Source organism: Equus quagga, chromosome 9 (assembly GCF_021613505.1).
Source record: "Equus quagga isolate Etosha38 chromosome 9, UCLA_HA_Equagga_1.0, whole genome shotgun sequence".
Lineage (NCBI taxonomy): Eukaryota > Metazoa > Chordata > Mammalia > Perissodactyla > Equidae > Equus > Equus quagga.
The window spans coordinates 38,077,495-38,097,807 of NC_060275.1; the positions used below are offsets into that span (position 1 = coordinate 38,077,495).

The 20,313-nt window shown below is 37.8% G+C and overlaps 1 protein-coding gene across 2 annotated transcripts in view; it reads right to left on the reverse strand.

Moving 5' to 3' along the window:
• Positions 1-209: 209 nt before the first annotated feature.
• The window catches only part of GALNT1 (polypeptide N-acetylgalactosaminyltransferase 1), an 87,389-nt gene continuing 67,285 nt past the window's right edge, over positions 210-20,313 (reverse strand). The window contains exons 10-12 of one of the 2 annotated variants that reach the window (XM_046671760.1): positions 4,930-5,028; positions 4,311-4,445; positions 210-1,544 (exon numbers count right to left, since the gene is read on the reverse strand). In XM_046671760.1, coding sequence (XP_046527716.1) covers positions 1,398-1,544; positions 4,311-4,445; positions 4,930-5,028 — 381 coding nt within the window. In that variant the 3' untranslated portion in view covers positions 210-1,397. Of the gene's footprint in view, positions 1,545-4,310; positions 4,446-4,927; positions 5,029-20,313 lie in introns of both variants that reach the window. The other variant, XR_006890123.1, reaches the window with a different exon arrangement.

Below are 20,313 nucleotides of genomic sequence, written 5' to 3' on the forward strand. Positions count from 1 at the left end.
TCACAATGAGATCTCTCTATGAGATTAAAATATTAATTTGATACTCAACTTTTAATCAATACTCAGGTTATTCTGTGGTATTAAAAATCGGAGGGAAAAAAAAGAAAACCAATTTAACCTAAGTGGAATTTAGGGAAGAAATGCAGGACTAATAATACGGAGTAACAACTGCACTTCTTTGGCTAACCCATTAAAAAATGCCAATTAAACATTTTCAGTCAAATTTTATTAAAAAAAAAGCAGCAAATCAACATTACAATTCAAGAACCTAATCTAAATATGCACTTGACAGTGAAGCACATCTGAATATGGAGTGAAAAAAGTTTTCCAAAAAACCATCAACTGTATCCTCTCCAAATACCCAAATAATAAATCACTTCTGTAGGCCTTTTGTTGAGTGGAATCATAAACAAAGAACTGAAGAGATTTATTGCTGTGAAAACAAATCCGTAGTACAGTAGTATGAATCTTGGGTATTAAGCATAATTAGCTGAATCAAATTAAGTTGAAAAATCTAATAAGAATGTGTGTGTGAAAGTCTGTAAGCCAGTTGACCCAAGAGCAACTGAGACATCTAACTTGTTCAGTGAGACCAGACATTATTTTAAATCTCCATTTTTAACGGCAATTAAAAATTACAATTCCAACAGCCCACAACCAAATAAAAAAATAGTAGAAAGCAATTAAAACTACGTTCAAAGAGCCACTTTTTTCAGCTCAATTTCAGCACCCCAAGGAAAAAAAAGCATCCATGACTATCACAGATGAAGACAAAATGAATGTCATTGGAATCAGTTATTTTTCCCCACTGAGGTATAAAATCTATATAGAAATTTGATACTATACTATAACAAATTTTACTTCTCATAGTTCTAATTTCCTTTAAACCCTGTTTAATATAGCTTTTTTTAAATTGTTGTAAAAATGTTGTTTTCATGATTCTGAATCTGGTTCCAGTTCTTTTTATATCAATATTTAATATACTGGCTACCAGTTCTAATCAGAAAAAAATCTTGGAAATCTCTTCATTATGACAGCACGTTCAGCAGAAATTACTGATGTGCAAGCAAACCATAAAAGGTGCAGCTCTCCGGAAAGCACGTTTTGTTGTCTCATTGTCTGAATATTCTTTACAATGACTCTTGATGAAAGACTCTTTCAATCTTGTAAACATCAGTGTGCACAGTCTCGCTACTATGTAGTTTCACGTCCTCTGACAGGAAGGCTGGTTCACAGCAAGTGAAAAGCGAGAGGAGTCTAAGTTTTAATGGCTGATAAACCTTACATCCCACAGGAGGAAAGCACTTTTCCTTTTTTGCTACTTAAGAATGTGGCAGAAATGTATGCTGAGGTAGCCCAGTCAATCCTTATTTTTTTCTTTTTTTGTAAATTTGGTCTCAGAATATTTCTGGAAGGGTGACGTTTCTAAGAAGCCACTGTTGGGAGCGGCTTCCAGTGCAGTCTCTAATGCTGGGCACCTGGCTATCCTCTTCTGTGGCTTTGTCCAGGCACTGATTACTGTTCACATGCTGCAGGGTTAGTTTCTGAAAGTGACAGGAAAAAAGTCTTAAGATCAAAGAGGAAAACAAAACTTTTGGTGATTATTAAGTTACTCTGTAGAAAAGGTTTTTTTTTCCTTTGGTAACATAAATTATTTAAAAGACATCATTAAAAGCTATGTGGGAAGGAGAAAGGCACTGGGGTACAGTGGGTTACACTGGACTTGCAGTAAGATGACCTAAATTCTAAGTCCCAATTCTTCCATAAGCTCTGTAACACTGTGAGAAATTTCACTTTTTTTGGCTTCAGCTTCCTAAAAAAATGATCATATTAATGGTTCCTAATTCAGGATCCTCATCCTGTGTTCAAAAAGCTATTGTAAAGTCCTGTGATAAAGCTGTTCAGATTAATTCTGTGATGCCAAACCTCAAGTCCTTAGAAACTCAGGTCCTTTTGAAGACTTACAATCATAAGAAATCATAAGATTTATAAAGCAGTCTTTAATAAATGGCTGATAGACATAGCTATATATCTTCCTATCTATTTGTTTACATTCTAGACTTGATGTCATGTTGACTATTAGAATAATTTCAAAAGGAGAGGACAGATGAGAGTTAAGAGATACACACTGACCCACACTAATGAATCTGGTACCAGAACCTGGTCAGGCTAAGGACTCCAAAGCGGCTGTGCAGGCATTTGTATTAAGCATTATCCTATAGGTGTATACAACTATAAGGAAATGTGAAATATGTTTATTAACACATTTATCTTTTTTACTCATGGCTCTATTTTAATGTAATTCATTTATCCGGAATGTTTCATTTTTATAAGGCCTCTTTTCTACCTATGTGAACTTAAAACCTAATGATTGTGTACAACTATTTGAGCTTTCAGTTGTTTATTATTATTCTGTGTTACAGTCAAAGTAGGAAACTGGCAAGGCAGTATACATTTGCAGATGTCATAGTTTACTATCAACACTGACTTTAGGTTCAGTATTATAAATTTTAAGTCTTATAAATGCCTAAGAATAGAACCTGGAAGAGAGTCAGCATGGCTGTGGGTTTTACTTCTTATGTGGATGCTGTGTAGTACTGTACTTGAGAGGATGGGCCTTGTGGTCAGACATTTCTAGAGTGAATTCCAGATTTGTCACATACCAACAATATGCCCCTAAATGAAGAACTCTGAGCCTCAGGCTCCTCATCTATAAAATGGGGACAAAAATATTCAAGAGTTGTTATGAAGAAACATTAAGATAATGTACAGAAAGTGCTTCCTAGCTTAGAGTAAGCTCTTGATAAGTGGCACTCACTACTGGAAAACTCAAAATCCTAGCAATGCCCCGAGGAGCCATGAACACAATCTGACACCCAGAGGAGCCACAGGTCTCCATGCACACTGCTTGCTGCCAAGGCCTTCAGTCACATGTAAGACAAAAACAAAGTACAAAAAGAACCCCTCAAACATTCCAGAAGGCCCTGCAAAGCTTCTCTGAGTGGCAACCTTCATCAAGCCCACTGTTAGTATTAGAAACAAAAAAACTAAACACAACGAAAAATTTAGTTGGGAAATCCATCTTTCACATCCCAAGTTCTAAAAATGTATGTTTCACTTACTTAGATTCATTAAAATAAACTCGTAACAAAGAAATAGGCTACTGTCATGCTGGATATGATCTTAAATGTCAAGTGGGCAAGTAGAGGCTGTGCTCAGGGAACAGCAGGTTGACCATTACAGTAGACCAGGGTTTGTATATGACACAGTATGGGGAGAAAAGACAGCCAAAGTCAAAACTTTGGACATCTCCATTTAAGGGGCAGAATGAAGAAGCAGAGTGAGAAAGCAGACAAAAGGAAGAGAGAGAAAGCAAACAGAAGAAACTAAACAGTAGGGCATCTAAAGCCAATGCATAAGAGGACTTTAAAATATTATCTGCTTAGCAATAGCAAATGCTACAGAGAAGTTAAGGAAAAAGAGACAGGAATGCTGGCTTTGTATCTAGGAGCTGTTTCTGTACAGTGTCAGGCCAAGGCAGGAGGAAGGGTTGGAGACCCAGAGGCATGAGTGCCAGCCATTCATTCACCATCATACAATGCAGAAGAAAAGTAGGATGGTCTGTAGAAAGTGAAATAGGAACAAAAGTCTTTCCTAACATGAAGAAGAAAACTAGCGCTTGTAAGCAGAAGAAAAAGAACCAGAGAAAGACATATTGAAGATGCTGGTGCTGGTTGCAGAACCCTGGAGCAAAAGCACAAGTTCAGAGGTTAGGCAGACATGAGGCAAGGGAGAGTGGTTTACTGGAGATGCTTTGATTGAACCAGTATCTTGTAAGTGCCTCTAGGTGAGTACACAGAGTGGGTGGGGAGAGGGGGAGGTTCCAGAGGAAAGCGAAGATAAATAGAAAATTTTTGTTATATATGTCACCGAAAAATTATTATGAGCCAGAGAATTTTATTCATGAAAGCTTACCTTCTACCTAAGTGTTTAATTCATTAATTTAAAAAGCATACTTACTGTTCCATTTCTCCCATGCTAGACTGCAGAGCTTGAGGACATACAGAGGCAAGAGTGGCTACTTAGTGACAACAAGGACCCAGGGACTAGAGGTAAGACTAATTTAATTACTGAGGAGACTAAAACATGTTTATTGTACTTATACTGTTTTTCTCATCTGTCAATTTTTAGAGTACAAGAACAGTTTGATCCATATTCACTCCAGAGGAATTCATTCTTTTAGCTGTAAAGTATATAAATATACCCAATGACACACATAACTTTACTCCTATATGCAACTAATAACTTACCACTGGGTCATACTCCCAAAGTTGGTTGCCTTTTAAGTGGTGGCATTTGAGCATCGTGACTGGGCCATTAAGTTTGGAGACATCCAAGCAAAGGTCATCTGTTCTAATTTCTTTGTTGGCAGTATAAGAAAAAACCTGAAAAACACAAATGCACACATAGAAGTTTTAACAGTAAAAGAAATTAGTCAGTGTTTTATATGCCCAGTACTCTGGCAGGGAAAAAACACGTATTTCAAGTTACATGATTTTGGAAGTTTATTAACGTAACAGAGAATAAATGACTCAGAAAAGCTACCACTAATTTTGCACAGAGGAAAGAAAAAATAACTTTGAGTTCTCCGTATACCCTGAGTGTTTTGTCAAAGGCTGTCATGTGTTTGACTAAAAAGGGAAAAATTAATCTCACACACAGCAGTATAAATACAGTGGTCACAAGGGGCCTTTTACAAATGTTTCATTTAAAAATAATCACTGGATTGAAGGATCCCTTCTCCTAAAGGTCTTTATTATTTTCTCTTTAAACATAGGAAAATATTTCCTGAATGACATCATGAGATAAAAGGGCAGAAGTAATCAAATCTGAAAATTATCCCTTTTAAAGCTTTACTAAAATACTCACCTGATTACCTCCCATACCGTGACAGTTAAAAATTCCAACTTTTTCATTCTCTTTTCTAGCCATGTTATCTAAACACTGATTTGTTTCCACATTTCGTATCTATGGGACAATGAAAAATGAAAATATCAGGAGTCAGAGAGGTTAACTAGCCAGACACACATTAAAATCAATCTAAACTTTCTATAACACAATCTTAAAGGCAAAGAAATAAATTCCAAGCAAAGGAACAGGACAAAACCCCAGAAAAAGAACTAAATGAGACAGAAATAAGCAATCTACCTGACAAAAAGTTCAAACAAAAACTCATAAGGATGGTCATCACTGATACTGGGGACAGAGTGAGAACATCAAGAAAGAATTAGAAAATATAAAAAAGAAGCAATGAGAAATGAAGAATACAATACTGGAAATGACAAATTCACTAAAGGGACTCAACAGAAGAGTAAATAATAGAGAAGAAAAGATCAGCAAGCTGGATAAAAGACTAGAGGAAATCACTCAAAGTGAACAGATAAAAGAAAAAAGAATTAAAAGGAATGAGAACAGTCTAAGGGAACTCTCGGACAATATCAAGTGCACCAACATTCGTATTATAGGTGTCCCAGAAGGAGAAGAGAGACAAAGGGGCAGAGAACCTATCTGAAGAAATAATAGCTGAAAACTTTCCTAACCTATGAAAGGAAACTGACATCCAAGTACAAGCAGCACAGAGAGCTCCAAAAAAGATAAGTCCAAAGAGGCCCACACCAAGACACATTTTAATTAAAATTTCCAAAATTAAAAATAAAGAGAGAATCCTAAAAGCAGCAAGAGAAAGGCAAAAAGCGATATACAAAGGAAAGCCCATAAGGCTATCAGCATACTTTTCAGCTGAAATCCTACAGGACAGAAGAAAGTGGCATGACATATTTAAAGTGCTGAAAGGAAAAAAGCTACAGCCAAGAATACTCTATCCAGCAAGGTAATCATTCAGAATGGAAGGGGAGATAAACAACTTCCCAGACAACCAAAAGTTAAAGGAGTTTATCACCAAGAAACCAGTTCTACAAGAACTGCTGAAGGGACTTATTTAAGTGGGAAAGAGAAGACTATAAATAGGGATAAGAAAATTATCAAAAACAAAAAAACAACAACAAAAAAGGCAATAAAATCACTGGTAGAGGCAAAAATGTAGTAAAGGTAGCAGATCAACCACCTATGAAGATAATATGAAGGTTAAAAGACAAAAGTACTAAAATTACCTATTTCAATAAGAGGGTAATGGGTAGACACAAAACAAGAGATTAGATATGATTTCAAAAAATGTGGGAGGAGGGGAGTAAAAGAGTAGAGCTTTTAGAAAGAGGTCAAGCTAAAGAGACTATCAACTCAATATAGATTGCTATAGGATCCTCATGGTAATCACGAACCAAAAACTATAATAAGTAAACAAGTAAAAGGAAATAAATCAAACATATTACTTAAAAAAAGCCATCAAACCATAAGGGAAGAGAGCAAGAGAAGAAAGGAACAGAGAAGAGCTACTAAAACACCCAGAAAAAAAAATAACAAAATGGCAATAAATACATATTTATCAATAGCTACTTTAAATGTCAATGGACTAAATGCTCCAATCAAAAGGCACAGGGTGGCTGATTGGATAAAAAAACAAGACCCATACATATGCTGCATACAAAAGACACACTTTAGACCTAAACACACTCACACACTGGAAGTGAAAGGATGGAAAAAGATACTCCATGCAAATGACAAAGAAAAGAAAGAGAAAAGAAAGTGGGGTAGCAATACTTGTATCAGACAAAATAGGCTTTTTAAACCAAAAACTGTAACAAGAGACAAAGAAGGGTACTACATAATGATAAAGGGAAGAATCCAACAAGAAGCTATAACACTTGTAAATATCTATGCACCCAACATAGGAACACCTAATATATAAAGCAATTATTAACAGACATAAAAGGAGACATAGACAGTAACACAATAATAGTAGGGGACTTTAACACTCCACTTACACCAATGGATAGATCATCCAAACAGAAGATCAATAAAGAAACATTGGCCTTAAATGACACATTAGACCAGATGGACCTAGTAGATATATATAGAACATTGCATCCAAAAACCACAGAATACACATTCTTTTCAAATGCACATGGAATGTTCTCCAGGATTGATCACATATTAGACCAAAACACAAGTCTCAATAAATTTAAGATCAAAATAATACCAGGCATCTTTTCTGACCACAAAAGTATGACACTAGAAATCAACTACAGGAAGAAAACCAGAAAAGCCACAAAAATGTGGAGATTAAACAAAATGCTACTGAACAATGATTGGGTCAATGAACAAATGAAAGGAGAAATAAAAAAATACCTGGAGACAAATGAAAATATGACATGCCAAAACCTATGGGATACAGCAAAAGTGATTCAAAGAGGGAAGTTTACAGCCTACCTCAACAAACAAGAAAAATCCCAAATAAACAATCTAACAGTGCACCTAAAAGAACTGGAAAAAGAAGAACAAACAAAGCCCTGAATCAGCAGAAGAAGGAAATAATAAAAATCAGAGCAGAAATAAACAAAATAGAGATTAAAAAAACAATAGAAAAAATTAATGAAACCAAGACCTGGTTCTTTGAAAAGATAAACAAAATTGACAAACCTTTAGCTAGACTCACCACGAAAAAGAGAGAGAAGGCTCAAATAAATAAAATCAGAAATGAAAGAGGAGAAATTACAACAGACACCTCAGAAATACAAAAGATTGCAAGAGAAAACTACGAAAAGCTATACACCAACAAATTGTATAATCTAGAAGAAATGGATAAGTTCTTAGAATCATACAACCTTCCAAAACTGGATCAAGAAGAAGTATAGAATTTTAATAGACCAATCACCAGTAAGGAGATTGAAACAGTAATCAAAAACCTCCCCAAAAATAAAAGTCCGGGACCAGATGGCTTCCCTGGTGAATTCTACCAAACACTCAAAGAAGACTTAATACCTATCTTTCTCAAACTCTTCCAAAAAATTGAAGAGGAGGGGAGGCTTCCTAACTCATTTGATGAAGCCAACGTTATCCTGATACCAAAACCAGATAAGGACAACACAAAAAAAGAAAAATTACAGGCCAATATCACTGATGAACATTGATGGAAAACTCAACAAAATACTAGCAAATCAAATACAACAATATATTAAAAAGATCATACATCATGATCAAGTGGGTTTTATTCCAGGGATGCAGGGATGGTTCAGCATCCGCAAATCAATCAATGTGATATATACCACATTAACAAAATGAAGAATAAAAATCACATGATCCTCTCAAGAGATGCAGAGAAAGCATTTGATAAGATACAGCATCCACTTATGATTAACAACTCTAAATAAAATGGGTATAGAAGGAAACACCTCAACATAATAAAGGTTGTATATGACAAACCCACAGCTAATATCATTCTCAATGGAGAAAAACTGAAAGCTATCCCTCTAAGAACAGGAACCAGACAAGGATGCCCACTTTCACCACTCTTATTTAACATAGTATTGGAAGTTCTAGCCATAGCAATCAGGTAAGAAAAAGAAAGAAAAGAGATCCAAATTGGAAAAGAAGAAGTGAAACTGTCATTACTTGCAGATGACATGATTTTATATATAGAAAACCCTAAAGAATCCATTTAAAAACTTTTAGAAATAGTAAATGAATACAGTCAAGTCACAGGGTACAAAATCAACATACAAAAATTGGTTGCGTTTCTATATACTAACAACGAAGTAGCAGAAAGAGGGATTAAGAATACAATTCTATTTACAATTGCAACAAAAAGAATAAAATGCATAGGAATAAACTTAACCAAAGAGGTGAAAGATCTGTACACCAAAAACTATAAAACATTGTTGAAAGAAACTGATGAAGACACAAAGAAATGGAAAGATATTCCGTGCTCTTGGATTGGAAGAATTAACAAAGTTAAAATGTCCATACTTCCTAAAGCAATCTATAGATTCAATGCAATCTCTATCCAAGTTCCAGCAACATTTTTCACAGAAATAGAACAAAGATTCCTAAAATTTATATGGAACAAAAGACCCCGAGTAGCCGAAGGAATCCTGAGGAAGAAGAACAAAGCTGGAGGTATCACACTCCCTGATTTCAAAATATACTACAAAGCTATAGTAACCAAAACAGCATGGCACTGGCACAAAAACAGACACACAGATCAATGGAACAGAATGTTTACGGACAGCTAATTTTCGACAAGGGAACCAAGAGCATACACTGGAGAAAGGAGAGTCTCTTCAATAAATGATGCTGGGAAAACTGGACAGCCACATGTAAAAGAATGAAAGAACACCATTATCTTATACCATGCACAAAAATCAACTCGAAATGGATTAAAGACTTTAATGTAAGACCCGAAACCATGAAATTTCTAGACGAAAACACAGGCAGTACGCTCTTTGACATTGGTCTTAGCAGCCTATTTTGAAGTACCATGTCTGACTGGGCAAGGGAAACAAAAGAAAAAATGAACAAATGGGACTACATCAAACTAAAAAGCTTCTGCATAGCAAAGGAAAACATCAACAAAGTGAAAAGACAACCTAACAACTGGGAGAAGATATTTGCAAACCATATATCTGATAAGGGGTTAATAGCCAAAATATGCAAAGAACTCATACGTCTCAACAAAAAAAACCCAACCACCCAATTAAAAAATGGGCAAAAGATTTGAACAGAGATTTCTCCAAAGAAGATATACGGATGGCCAACAGACACATGAAAAGATGTTCAACATCATTAGCTAAGGGAAACACAAATCAAAACTACAATGAGATATTACCTCACACCTGTCAGAATGGCTATAATTAACAAGACCAGGAAACAAGTGTTGGAGAGGATGTGGAGAGAAGGGAACCTTTGTACACTGCTGGTGGGAGTGCAAACTGGTGCAGCCACTATGGAAAGCAGTACGGAGGTTCCTCAGAAAATTAAGAATAGATCTACCATACGATCCAGCTATCCCACTGCTGGGTATTTATCCAAAGAACTTGAAAACACAAATGCATAAAGATACATGCATGCCTATGTTCATCACAGCATTATTCACAATAGCCAAGACTTGGAAGCAACTTAGGTGCCCACGAAGGGATGAATGGATAAAGAAGATGTGGTATATATACACAATGGAATACTACTCAGCCATAAGAAATGATGAAATCTGGCCATTTGTGACAACATGGATAACAACATGTGACCTTGAGGGTATTATGCTAAGTGAAATACGTCAGAGGGAGAAAGTCAAATACCCTATGATCTCACTCATAAGTAGAAGATAAAAACAACGACAAACAAACACATTACAACAGAGATTGGACTGGTGGTTACCAGAGGGGAAGGGAGGAGGGAGGAGGGCAAAAGGGTGATTAGGTACACGTGTGGTGATAGATTATAATGAGTCTTTGGGTGGTGAACATGATGTAATCTACACAGAATTCGAAATATATTATGATGTACACCTGAAAGTTATACAATGTTATAATCCAATGTTACTGCAATAAAAAATCAATCAATCTAAAAAAAAAAACCTCAAATTCCTGAGGCAAGGGCTATGTGTTGGGGTGGGGGGGTGTGGACAGGGAATCACTGGCTATCTAAAATTCTGTGGTCTAGAAAGGTCTTACTGTTTATATATGTAATTTTTGTGTTTCATGGAGAAATTGTTTAAATTCTTATTTCTTTCATTTTTCTAAGCTGTTCTTTTAGGATTTATGTTTAGTTCAATAAGCTCTACTCCGCCTAATAATTTAAAGCCATTTAACAACTCCGTGTGCACAGTTAACTGCCCAGATAAGAGGTATTACTTTTGATAACTATGATGACTTCTTAGGATACTCAAGGTGGGTATTTTCTAATCAGAGTTTGGAGCCTGGCTTAACTGGAAGACTTAGCATGGTGTGGTGGAAATAATCTTTTGTTAGATATCTGTCAATTACATAAAAGGAATTTACACCAGTCATCAGAAGTAGGAAGAATTTTTAAGCAATGCCCCTTGATATTTTGTTTCCTCTGAACCATGGTAGCTCAAAAGCATATGGTAAATTAATGGACATTTGAAAGTCTTAAATTCATTCCATGGATGGTATTGTTAGCAGGTAAGCCAGAAGGGAGATGTGTGACAAACTATATCTGTCATGTCAGGAAGATAGGAAAAAAAAAATGTAGCTAACTTTGTGTGATAAAGTGGGGGTAAAGTTAAAACCACAAATAAGCCATTTATAATGCAACCATGTACCTGTTTCAGAGTCTAGCACATAGCAGGCTCAGAAATAGTAACAATCTGCATTGCCACCTTATTGCTAGTCACCTCGATCTGGCTATTTCATCAGAACCTTAATCTCGGTTCATGCAAAACAAGATTTTTTTGTAATGCTGATGCTTCCTCTTCCCAATATTTTAATATGCCCCTGCCACTCTACCCAACCTTGAGAACTGCTATCTAAAACAAATCTTATTGTTCCTCCAGAATTTCCCCTCTTTTCCTGATATCCCTATTTTTATTAGTAATCCCACAATTAGTCCAACTGTTCAAGATGGAAACCCAAGGGTCCTTTTTCTCCTGGGTCCAACACATCATATCCAGGAATTCTTATACCACGTAATTCACATCATCTCTTTTATCCACTATTTTAATTCAGAAACCTATTATCTCATATAGAGTTTATAAAAGGTTTTATAGTTAGATACCAATTTGCATAAAACACATTTTTCTCCACTCCAGTGGGTAATAATAATACTTGAGGATCATGACTATCTTACTTGAAAAAGAACTGAGTTCAGATTGTGACAAAATGAGTCTTTATCCCCTATATTCAAATAAAAGTTATTTCCTTGTACTTTTGAAAAAAAGTACAAACTCTCAATTCTTTCTTTTTCTCGATTTTTTTCTTTCAAATATAGATGTAAAGGTGGCTGAAGAAAGGGAACAAATGCCATAGGAATGATTAGAGAAGAACCAATGTCATCCTCGGTTTCTCTCTCATATGTAATGGCCTTTTGGTTAAATAATTATCTTTTACCAAAGTCAAAATTAATACAATTCTCCCCAAATGTAACAGGGCTTCCTACTACTCTGTAATTATAATAAATCAACTTTGGTTGTTTTGTTTCTATAACTGATGTTGCTAATAAATTATAGCAAATAAAGTATGGTTATTCTGTGCTAGGCATTGTTCTATGACTTTTGTATGTTACAGCTTATACCATCCTTACAACATTCCTATGAATAATTCCAGGTTGTTTTCTGACTTGAGAGATCTGAGTCTCTATCCCTTTGGGTTACTACTGACCATTAGATGTTAAAAAGTAGAGTTTCTCCAAAGATTGGAAACCACTCTTTCCTGCCAACTGGAAGGATTCTGTTTGGCTCAACAGATATGTGGCATGTTTGTAGCCGAAGGAGCCATCTGCTCTCCAGGCTGGTACTTCTACACAGTAGATGGCTAGAGAAGACAGTTTTCAGAGAAGGTCCTCCTCCTCCTTGTAGGAATACATGTGGACTAACTCACCTATGGAGTGTGTAAGATGATTTCTCGAGAACGTGAAAAGCCAGGAAGACCAGGGGGTGTTCTGGGAACAGTTTTGCCCTTTAAGATGCTAGTTAATAGGTTTGTTTGGTGACAGATAACTTTAAAAAGTCTTGAGAGAAAGGACAAATTAGGAACAAACATATTTTCTAGGGATGTTGAATCAGATGTTCAAAACTGTAATTCCATATATAGCTTTAAGGGTATTTAACCAATTACCAGCTTTCCAGTAAGGTGTGGAAGGCAGAACAGTGCTGACAGATATTTGCTCCAGTGTTTACATTGGGATGTAAATAGGTACTAGAATTGGTTATCCAAAATCTGACACTTGTAAAAAGTCATTGAAAAAATAGCATTTGGAAAATACAGAATGAGATAAAATGTAGACATGTTATCAAGGAGGAAAAGAAAATACATGAAAGAAGACTAGTTAATGTAAGGATGTTCTAGTCAAACGTCTCCTTTGTTAAGTTCCGGAAAAAAGTAGGACTAAAACCAAAAAAAAGAAAAGTAGGAACCTTCTGACATATAGGGAGTATTCTGAAGTTCAATTTAAGGAAAAGATGGGCTAGCTTCTGGGTTCTCCCACTCTTTAGAGGATTTTGTCCCATCTTTTGGTATACATACAGTGTGGATCAACAGCAGAATGTTTAGTGGTACTTATTAAACTATCAATTCCTTCCAACTTACCCACATTCCAAGTTACATCTTGAGCACTATCTTGGAAAGAGAAATGAGATATGCCCTCTTGTTTGGTAATATATTCGGTAATCATCAGGATGTCTACTGGCAACTGAGATTCTAAATTATCAGGGATCCTTGGGGCTGGCCTGGTGGTGTAGTGGTTAGATTCATGCACTCCACTTCGACAGCCCAGGGTTCACAGGTTTGGGTCCCTGGTGGGACCTGGCACCACTCATGGGGTCACGTTGTGGCGGCATCCCACATAAAGTAGAGGAAGACTGGCATGGATGTTGGCTTGGCAACAATCTTCCTCAAGCAAAAGGGGGAATATTGGCAACAGATGTTAGCTCAGGGCCAATCTTCCTCACACACACAAAAATAATAAAATAAATTATCAGGGACCCTTAAACTAAAAGAGCGATTTGATATGGAAAAGAAAGAAGAGAGCTTTTCCTCATTGGAGTAGATACTCTTGAATATAAATATGATTCTTAACCTAGCAGGAAAATAACTCCTGGCAGGATGCTTTGGGAATTTGATATAGAACATCCCTACAAAAGTTGTTTTAGGATGTACCTACTCTAAATTATTTGAGAATAAAGATAATTATAGAGGGTATACAGTAGTTATGAGTTTTGAAAACACTGGGTTTGACAGGCATATGGACACCTCAACATAGGGCCTTGGCAGGGAGAAATTTGGGGAAATGACGGCAAGATAGATGGATAATTTCCTGTGTTGGCTATTTGTGTTAATGTCTTCAGCACTGTCCAGTATGGCAGCCACTAGCCATATGTGGCTATTGAACACTTCATTTTTCTTCTCTTTTACTTCTTTAAAAAAATTATTTTATTGAGGTCATAATGGTTAACAACATTGTGAACTTTCAGGTGTACATTATTATTTATCAGTTTCTGTATAGACTGCATCGTGCTCACCACCAATAGTCTAATTTTTATGCATCACCATACACATGTGCGCGTTTGTCCTTTTCACCCAACCCCCAATGCCCTTCCCCTCTGGCAACTACCAATCTGTTCTTTGTTCATGTGTTTGCTTATCTTCGACATATGAGTGAAATCATGTGGTGTTTGTCTTTCTCTTTCTAGCTTATTTTGCTTACCTCTTACTTCTTGTTACTGAGCACTATATATGTGGCTGGTGTGACTGAAGAACTGAATTTTAAATTTTATTTAATTTTAATTAAATAGTCATATGTGGCTAGCGGCTACCATACTGGATGCTCAGGTCTAGATGCTGACACACAGGGGAAAGTCTTCCACCATTTGTGAGGGGGTACTTGTCAATGATGGGACACTGCAAACATGCTAATGAAGCCAAGTTATCACACTCTTGGTGCTCTGTGAAAGACATGAGGAAGTACCCAAGTTTGATTCATACTTTCTGGAATTAGAAGTTTTAGGAGATCTAAATGATTTCAAGGGAGAAGGTTAGCAGGCTAATGGTCCTTTTTATAGGATTTGTTTATGACTGAATAACATCTTTCCTTACAGAGCCAGACTTGCTAACAAGCCAAACCAAAATGGTTGCAGGCACTATATACAACTGTGAGAATGCCAAAGCATGAGGAGTTGTTAGAATCACAAGTTTCCTACTTGAATGATAGCAACATCTGAACTATGGTGGTCAGGGGGAAATAGCTGCACTTTCAAGGTGTCTGGAGGTGGACAGGCAGGAGTGAGCGTTTAGGGTGTGGGGACATGCAGACCTGAGTGGGCCTCACTCCCGACTCTACCAGTACTAGCCATGAAACCGCGGCAGGTTAGTACTCTAAGACAAGGATTCCTGAAACCATGATGTGAACTACAGTACATGGCCAGGTGTTGAAACATGTGCCACTAAAAAAGGGGTTTTGTGATCAAGGATGTTTAGGAAATACTGAGTTAAACAAATTTAAATAGGTTTCTTTATTGAAGAACTTCTCAAAGCCTTTTAATGTACTGTAACTCTTGGTAGGGGTGGGGACTGGTGGTACAGAAGGATATAAGATAAAGAAAGCAGGATTTTTGGCCACAAGACACACTCCCTCCTCCCCCATCCCCTGCCTTTCTAATTGAGCATCTTGAGGGACATCAGACATCAGCATTCTTTAGAACACAGTAATTGGGAAATGTCCCTGAAAGAACCTCATTTTTTCATCTGTAAAACACGGATAACAATGTCTCTTCCAGGTTTGCTGAAACCTCTCAGTGAAGTAACATATAGAGAGGCCTAGCAGAAACTGACACATAGTAGGCCCACAATAACTGTGGGGTTTCCTTCTTTATCCACAGATCCAGCAACTCTTAAACCCTTTCTGAAGTAGCAACTTAGCTGTACATAGCTATTACTAAAATATTATTTTTGACCACAATTAAAATAACTCACAATTGAATGCACTCATTCCTGGGAAATGGACAAGAAATTAGAGCCTAAGCTTCTTAGTTTCTACTATAGTCTCCTCCAGAATCTTGGTACTTCCATTAGGGTGGACAATGTAAGCAGTTAAAGGATTTTTGGAATCTACTATAATGGAATCTGAATTCAGTTTTTCATTCTCTGTCATAAGGGAAATATTGGTTAGATATGAGAAAGAGTATGGTGTCAGTGGTTAACTGCCTGTGTTAAAATCCTTTTTCTCCCATTCTGTGGCTGTGACTGAGCCATGTTGTTTAAACTATTTATTCATGCCTCAATTTACTTGCTATGAAGTGGGGATAATAGCATCTCTATCTCACAGTGTTGATCGGAGGATAAAATGAATTAATACTTCTAAACATTCAGATTGGTGCTTGACACAGAACCTATGCTCATTAAATCTCAAGATTATTAGATATGCCTGGAGAAGCAATTGGTCAGTCCATAAGACTGGCTAAACTGTCAAAGGTCTGGATTATTTGCTTTCTGGTTGTTTAGAAGATTCATCTCCTGGATTAACAACTATTAGATATCACAATGAAACACATTTATTCAGTTCCAAGTGCTACAGGAGCTATGACAGTCAGACTTAGCAAAGCCAGAGACTATAAATTTATACCTACTAATTTCCCTCTAAAATCCTGTGAGCTCAGGTTTCCCTAGACCCTTGAAGCATGACAAAAGATCCCTGAAAGGCTACATTTCAGTCTTTGGTGAAGGAAGGCTCACACAGGTGGAGCTATGATCACAAACATAAGATCCTGGTTGCCCTGTGGTGGGTACTTGAGAATGACCCTGGATCCAGAAATCTGCGCTTTAATTTGGACAGTGTGGCCTGGTATTATGGGCATACAGGCTTAAGACCAGCTGCTTAGTTAATAAGGCAATAACAAGCAGACCACAGAAGGTAAAATCTGTTGCTTATACAGAAAGCCAGCTGGCAAGAGGCAGGTAAAAGGCAAGCTTGTTTTGGCAATCACTTACTATGGGTTAGACAAATGGCTCTTTGTAATAAGCCTATATTCTGGCCGAGCTAACAATGCCTAGGAGTTGTCTAAATTGGGTCAATTGAAAGGAGAAAAACAATTCCTCATTCTCTATTCTAAAGGCAAGTTACTGTAGCAACTGCTGTAAGTTTTCCCACGGCACATCACCCACCCTGGGTCTTTCTTGACTGGAATGAAACTACAGCAAAGGGAACAGATACTCATTAATGAGGCAAGACACTCAGCATAGCCCTCACTTGTTTGAGTGTGAATTCCTCAAATCACAACAAAGTTCTGAGGCAGGGAGCTCAAGTCAACCCAGAAGTAGCCTCTGTAACTTCCAAGGATGAACACAGGAGTCTGTGCTTGCCCGGGCACTGGGGCAAATGCAGCCGGCCCAATGGCTCACTCTAACTCCCCACCATCTGGCTCCCTTCTGTGATCTATTTGCTCGCCTACATCCTACTTTACATCTCTTCCTCTTTCCCCAGACTGCCCATCACCAATACCCCCTCTTCAGTCTCAGCCAATGATCTATGTTCAACTGAGGAAACAGAAGTCATCAGAGGAGAACTTCCTCAGACTTCCACCACAAAGTACCACCTTCTACTCCAAATCTACAATTGACCTGCACTTGTCCTCATTCCTTCGACCTTCCTTCTATTGCAGTGGATGAACTGCCTTCTCCCCCTGACCCCAACCACTACCTGCACTTGTGCACTGGAGCTCATTGCCTCCCCCCTACTAAACACATGAATCTTGCAATCAGTGGCTCTTTTTTAGCATCTTCACATTTTCTCTTTTGAGTCATTGACATCAGCACAGAGTTTCATTTTAGCAAAAATTAAAAAAAAAACCTTTCTTTAGTCCCATATTCCCCTCTAGTTACCACCCATTTCTCTGTTCTGCTTTACAACAAAATTTCTTGCAAGACTTGTCCACATTCATGATCTCCACTTCCTCTTCTCCCTGTCTGGCTTGAAGCCATCAGGGATTTTGTCCTCTCCAGTATCCATGGGAGCCTCTTGACACTGTGAGATGGAGCCTACTCACAACTTCTTCCTTGACAATCCAATGACCAATTCTCAGCACTTGGCTCACTCAACATCTCTGCAGTGTTCAACATAGCGATCGCTTCCTCTTTCTTGAAACAAGTCCCTCACTTAGTCTCTGGAACATCACTCTCCTGGTTCTTCTCCTATTTCAGTGGTCACTTTCTCAATCTCTTTGGCTGATTCCTTCTCATCTTCATAAATTCTAAATTGTGAAGTTTACTATGGCTTGGTCCTCACTCCTCACTTCTTTGTCATCTACATTGACTCCTCCCAAGGTGATCCCATGAAGTTTTGTGGTTTTGAAAACCACTTATATAGTGACAACTCCTAACTTTCTATCTCCATCCCCAACCTCTCATCCAACCTGCAGATTTTTAAATGCAACTAGCTACCCAGTATCTTTACCTGGATAAAATTTAACATGTCCCAAACTGCACTGGTGAATGCCTTCTGTATCTAATCCATAGACTTTCCCACTTCAGTGAGGCCAACTTCACTGCCCCAGTTTCTCAGGATAAATCTTAATCCTTGACTATTCTTTTCCTTTCACCAATACACTAGCTCTACACTTGTTCTCATGTAGTTTTGCTTGAAGTAGCAGACAATCTGACCTTTTTTCAATCAAAGTTTGCTCATGTCTCTATGGCTTCCCATCTTACTCAGAATAAAACCCAAAGCCCTTACCATGGCGTACAAGCTCTATGTGATTTGACCCTCACTAGGTCTTGGCCTTTATCTTCTTTTACCCTCCCCCACTTTGTTCCCTCCATTCTAGACAACTGGCCTCTCTGCTGTTTCGGGAACATGCCAAAGTACACTCTTGTCTTAGGACTTCCCCTGTGCCTGGAACACTCTTTCTCCCCAAATTCATGTCTTGCTCGTTTACTTCCTTCAGATCTCTGCTCAAAAATCGCCTTATATGAGAGGACTTTTTCAACTACCCTACATAAAACAGCACCACTACTCATGCCCGCCAGTCATTTTCTATCCACTTTGCCCTTACCACCACCTGACATGTATATTTTTCAAAAAATCTGTCTTCCTCCAGAAACTGTAAGATCCACATAAGCAAAGATTTTATTCACTGCTGTAGTCCCAGTACTTAAAATAGTACCTATCACATAGTAGGTACTCAGATATTTGTTGCATAAATGAAAGGAATGAAATCAAGTGACAACCTCCTACAGTTTGAGGGGGGTGACTGTTCGCGAGTGTCAGCAAGATTCAGTCCTGGGATGGGGCCTGGCTGTAGCCCTGTTCACATATATCATCATTCCCTGCTGTGACTTACAAAAGGAAATTCTGTCCTGCTATCACTTTCTGTCACAGAAAGGTTGAATGTTTTTTTCTACTTAGTTTCATAGGTTTTCTAAAAGTCAATTTTATAATTAAGTTTATAAAGACTTGCAATGAATTGCAGACTGACCCAGTAAAAACAAAATTCCTTTACTATAAGCAATGCACTTTCATATATTCTTTTGCAGACTATTAAAAAATGGTGGTCAAAGCAGCTAAACTGATTTATAAACCACTACTGGGTTGTGACCAGAAAACTGAAAATCACTGCCTTGACCTAATAAAAAGAGGGACCTCGGGAAGTCAGAAGATTAAGAAAGGAGATCTGGAGTCTTTATGGCCCATTGGTTTGGGGTATTATACTGTAGTAAAGAAGAGAAGGAGAAACATTGCTTCTCAGTAGGACATAGCAGCCCAACACTTCTGCCTCAACAACCAGGAGGAAAAACAGTTAAACTGCCAAAGTCCTATTTTTGAGGCTATTGGAGAGCTATGGAAGCAATTAGGATGAGGTGAACTGTAATTCTGGAGTGGGGAGAGCTCTTCCTGGATGAGGTGACAGTCACCAGTTGTCTTCCTCTGTGAGGGCATGTGCTGATGGTACAGGTTGAGGACAGGGTGTGGACCTAAAGAGAACCTTTTACCAAAGGAAAAGCACAGCGCTATGGGTTATGTGGGGCTGGTTTGACAAATTAAAAATTAGAGGACCCCCAAATGCAAGACCATTTTCCTGATGGGACATTTGCTGAGTTCTGGGTGGACAAGAAGCTGAGGCTGGAAATGCATCCACAGTTTCCTGGTGCTTAGGAGACAAATTCCTGCTGGACAGAATACCTGCAAAAAATAACACCTGGTCCCCCCAGTGAATAAGGTTGGAGGCTAAAGTACTATCCTGAAAACCTCAAAAAGGGAAAACTTCCAGGGTTGAGAGAGACCGCTCCATGCCATTACTCAAAAGCCCTAGAGGACCAGGCTGAAGAAGAATACATGAGCCAGAAGTAAACCAAGTCTTTCTAAAATTGCAACCCAGCTCAATCCTTGTTATGGGTTGAACTGCGCCCCCCCCAAATTCATACGTTGACGTCCTAATCCCCAGTACCTCAGAATGTGATGTTGTTTGAAGATAGGGTCTTTACACAGGTAATCAAATTAAAATGAGGTCATTAGGGTGGTCCCTTATCCAATATGACATGTCCTTATAAAAAGGGGAAATTTGGAGACAGATACACACACAAGAGTGCCATATGAAGATGAAGGCAGAGATGGGGTGATGCTTCTACACACCAAGAAACACCAAAGATTGTCAGTAAATCACCAGAAGCCAGACAAAGGCACAGAACAGATTCTTTC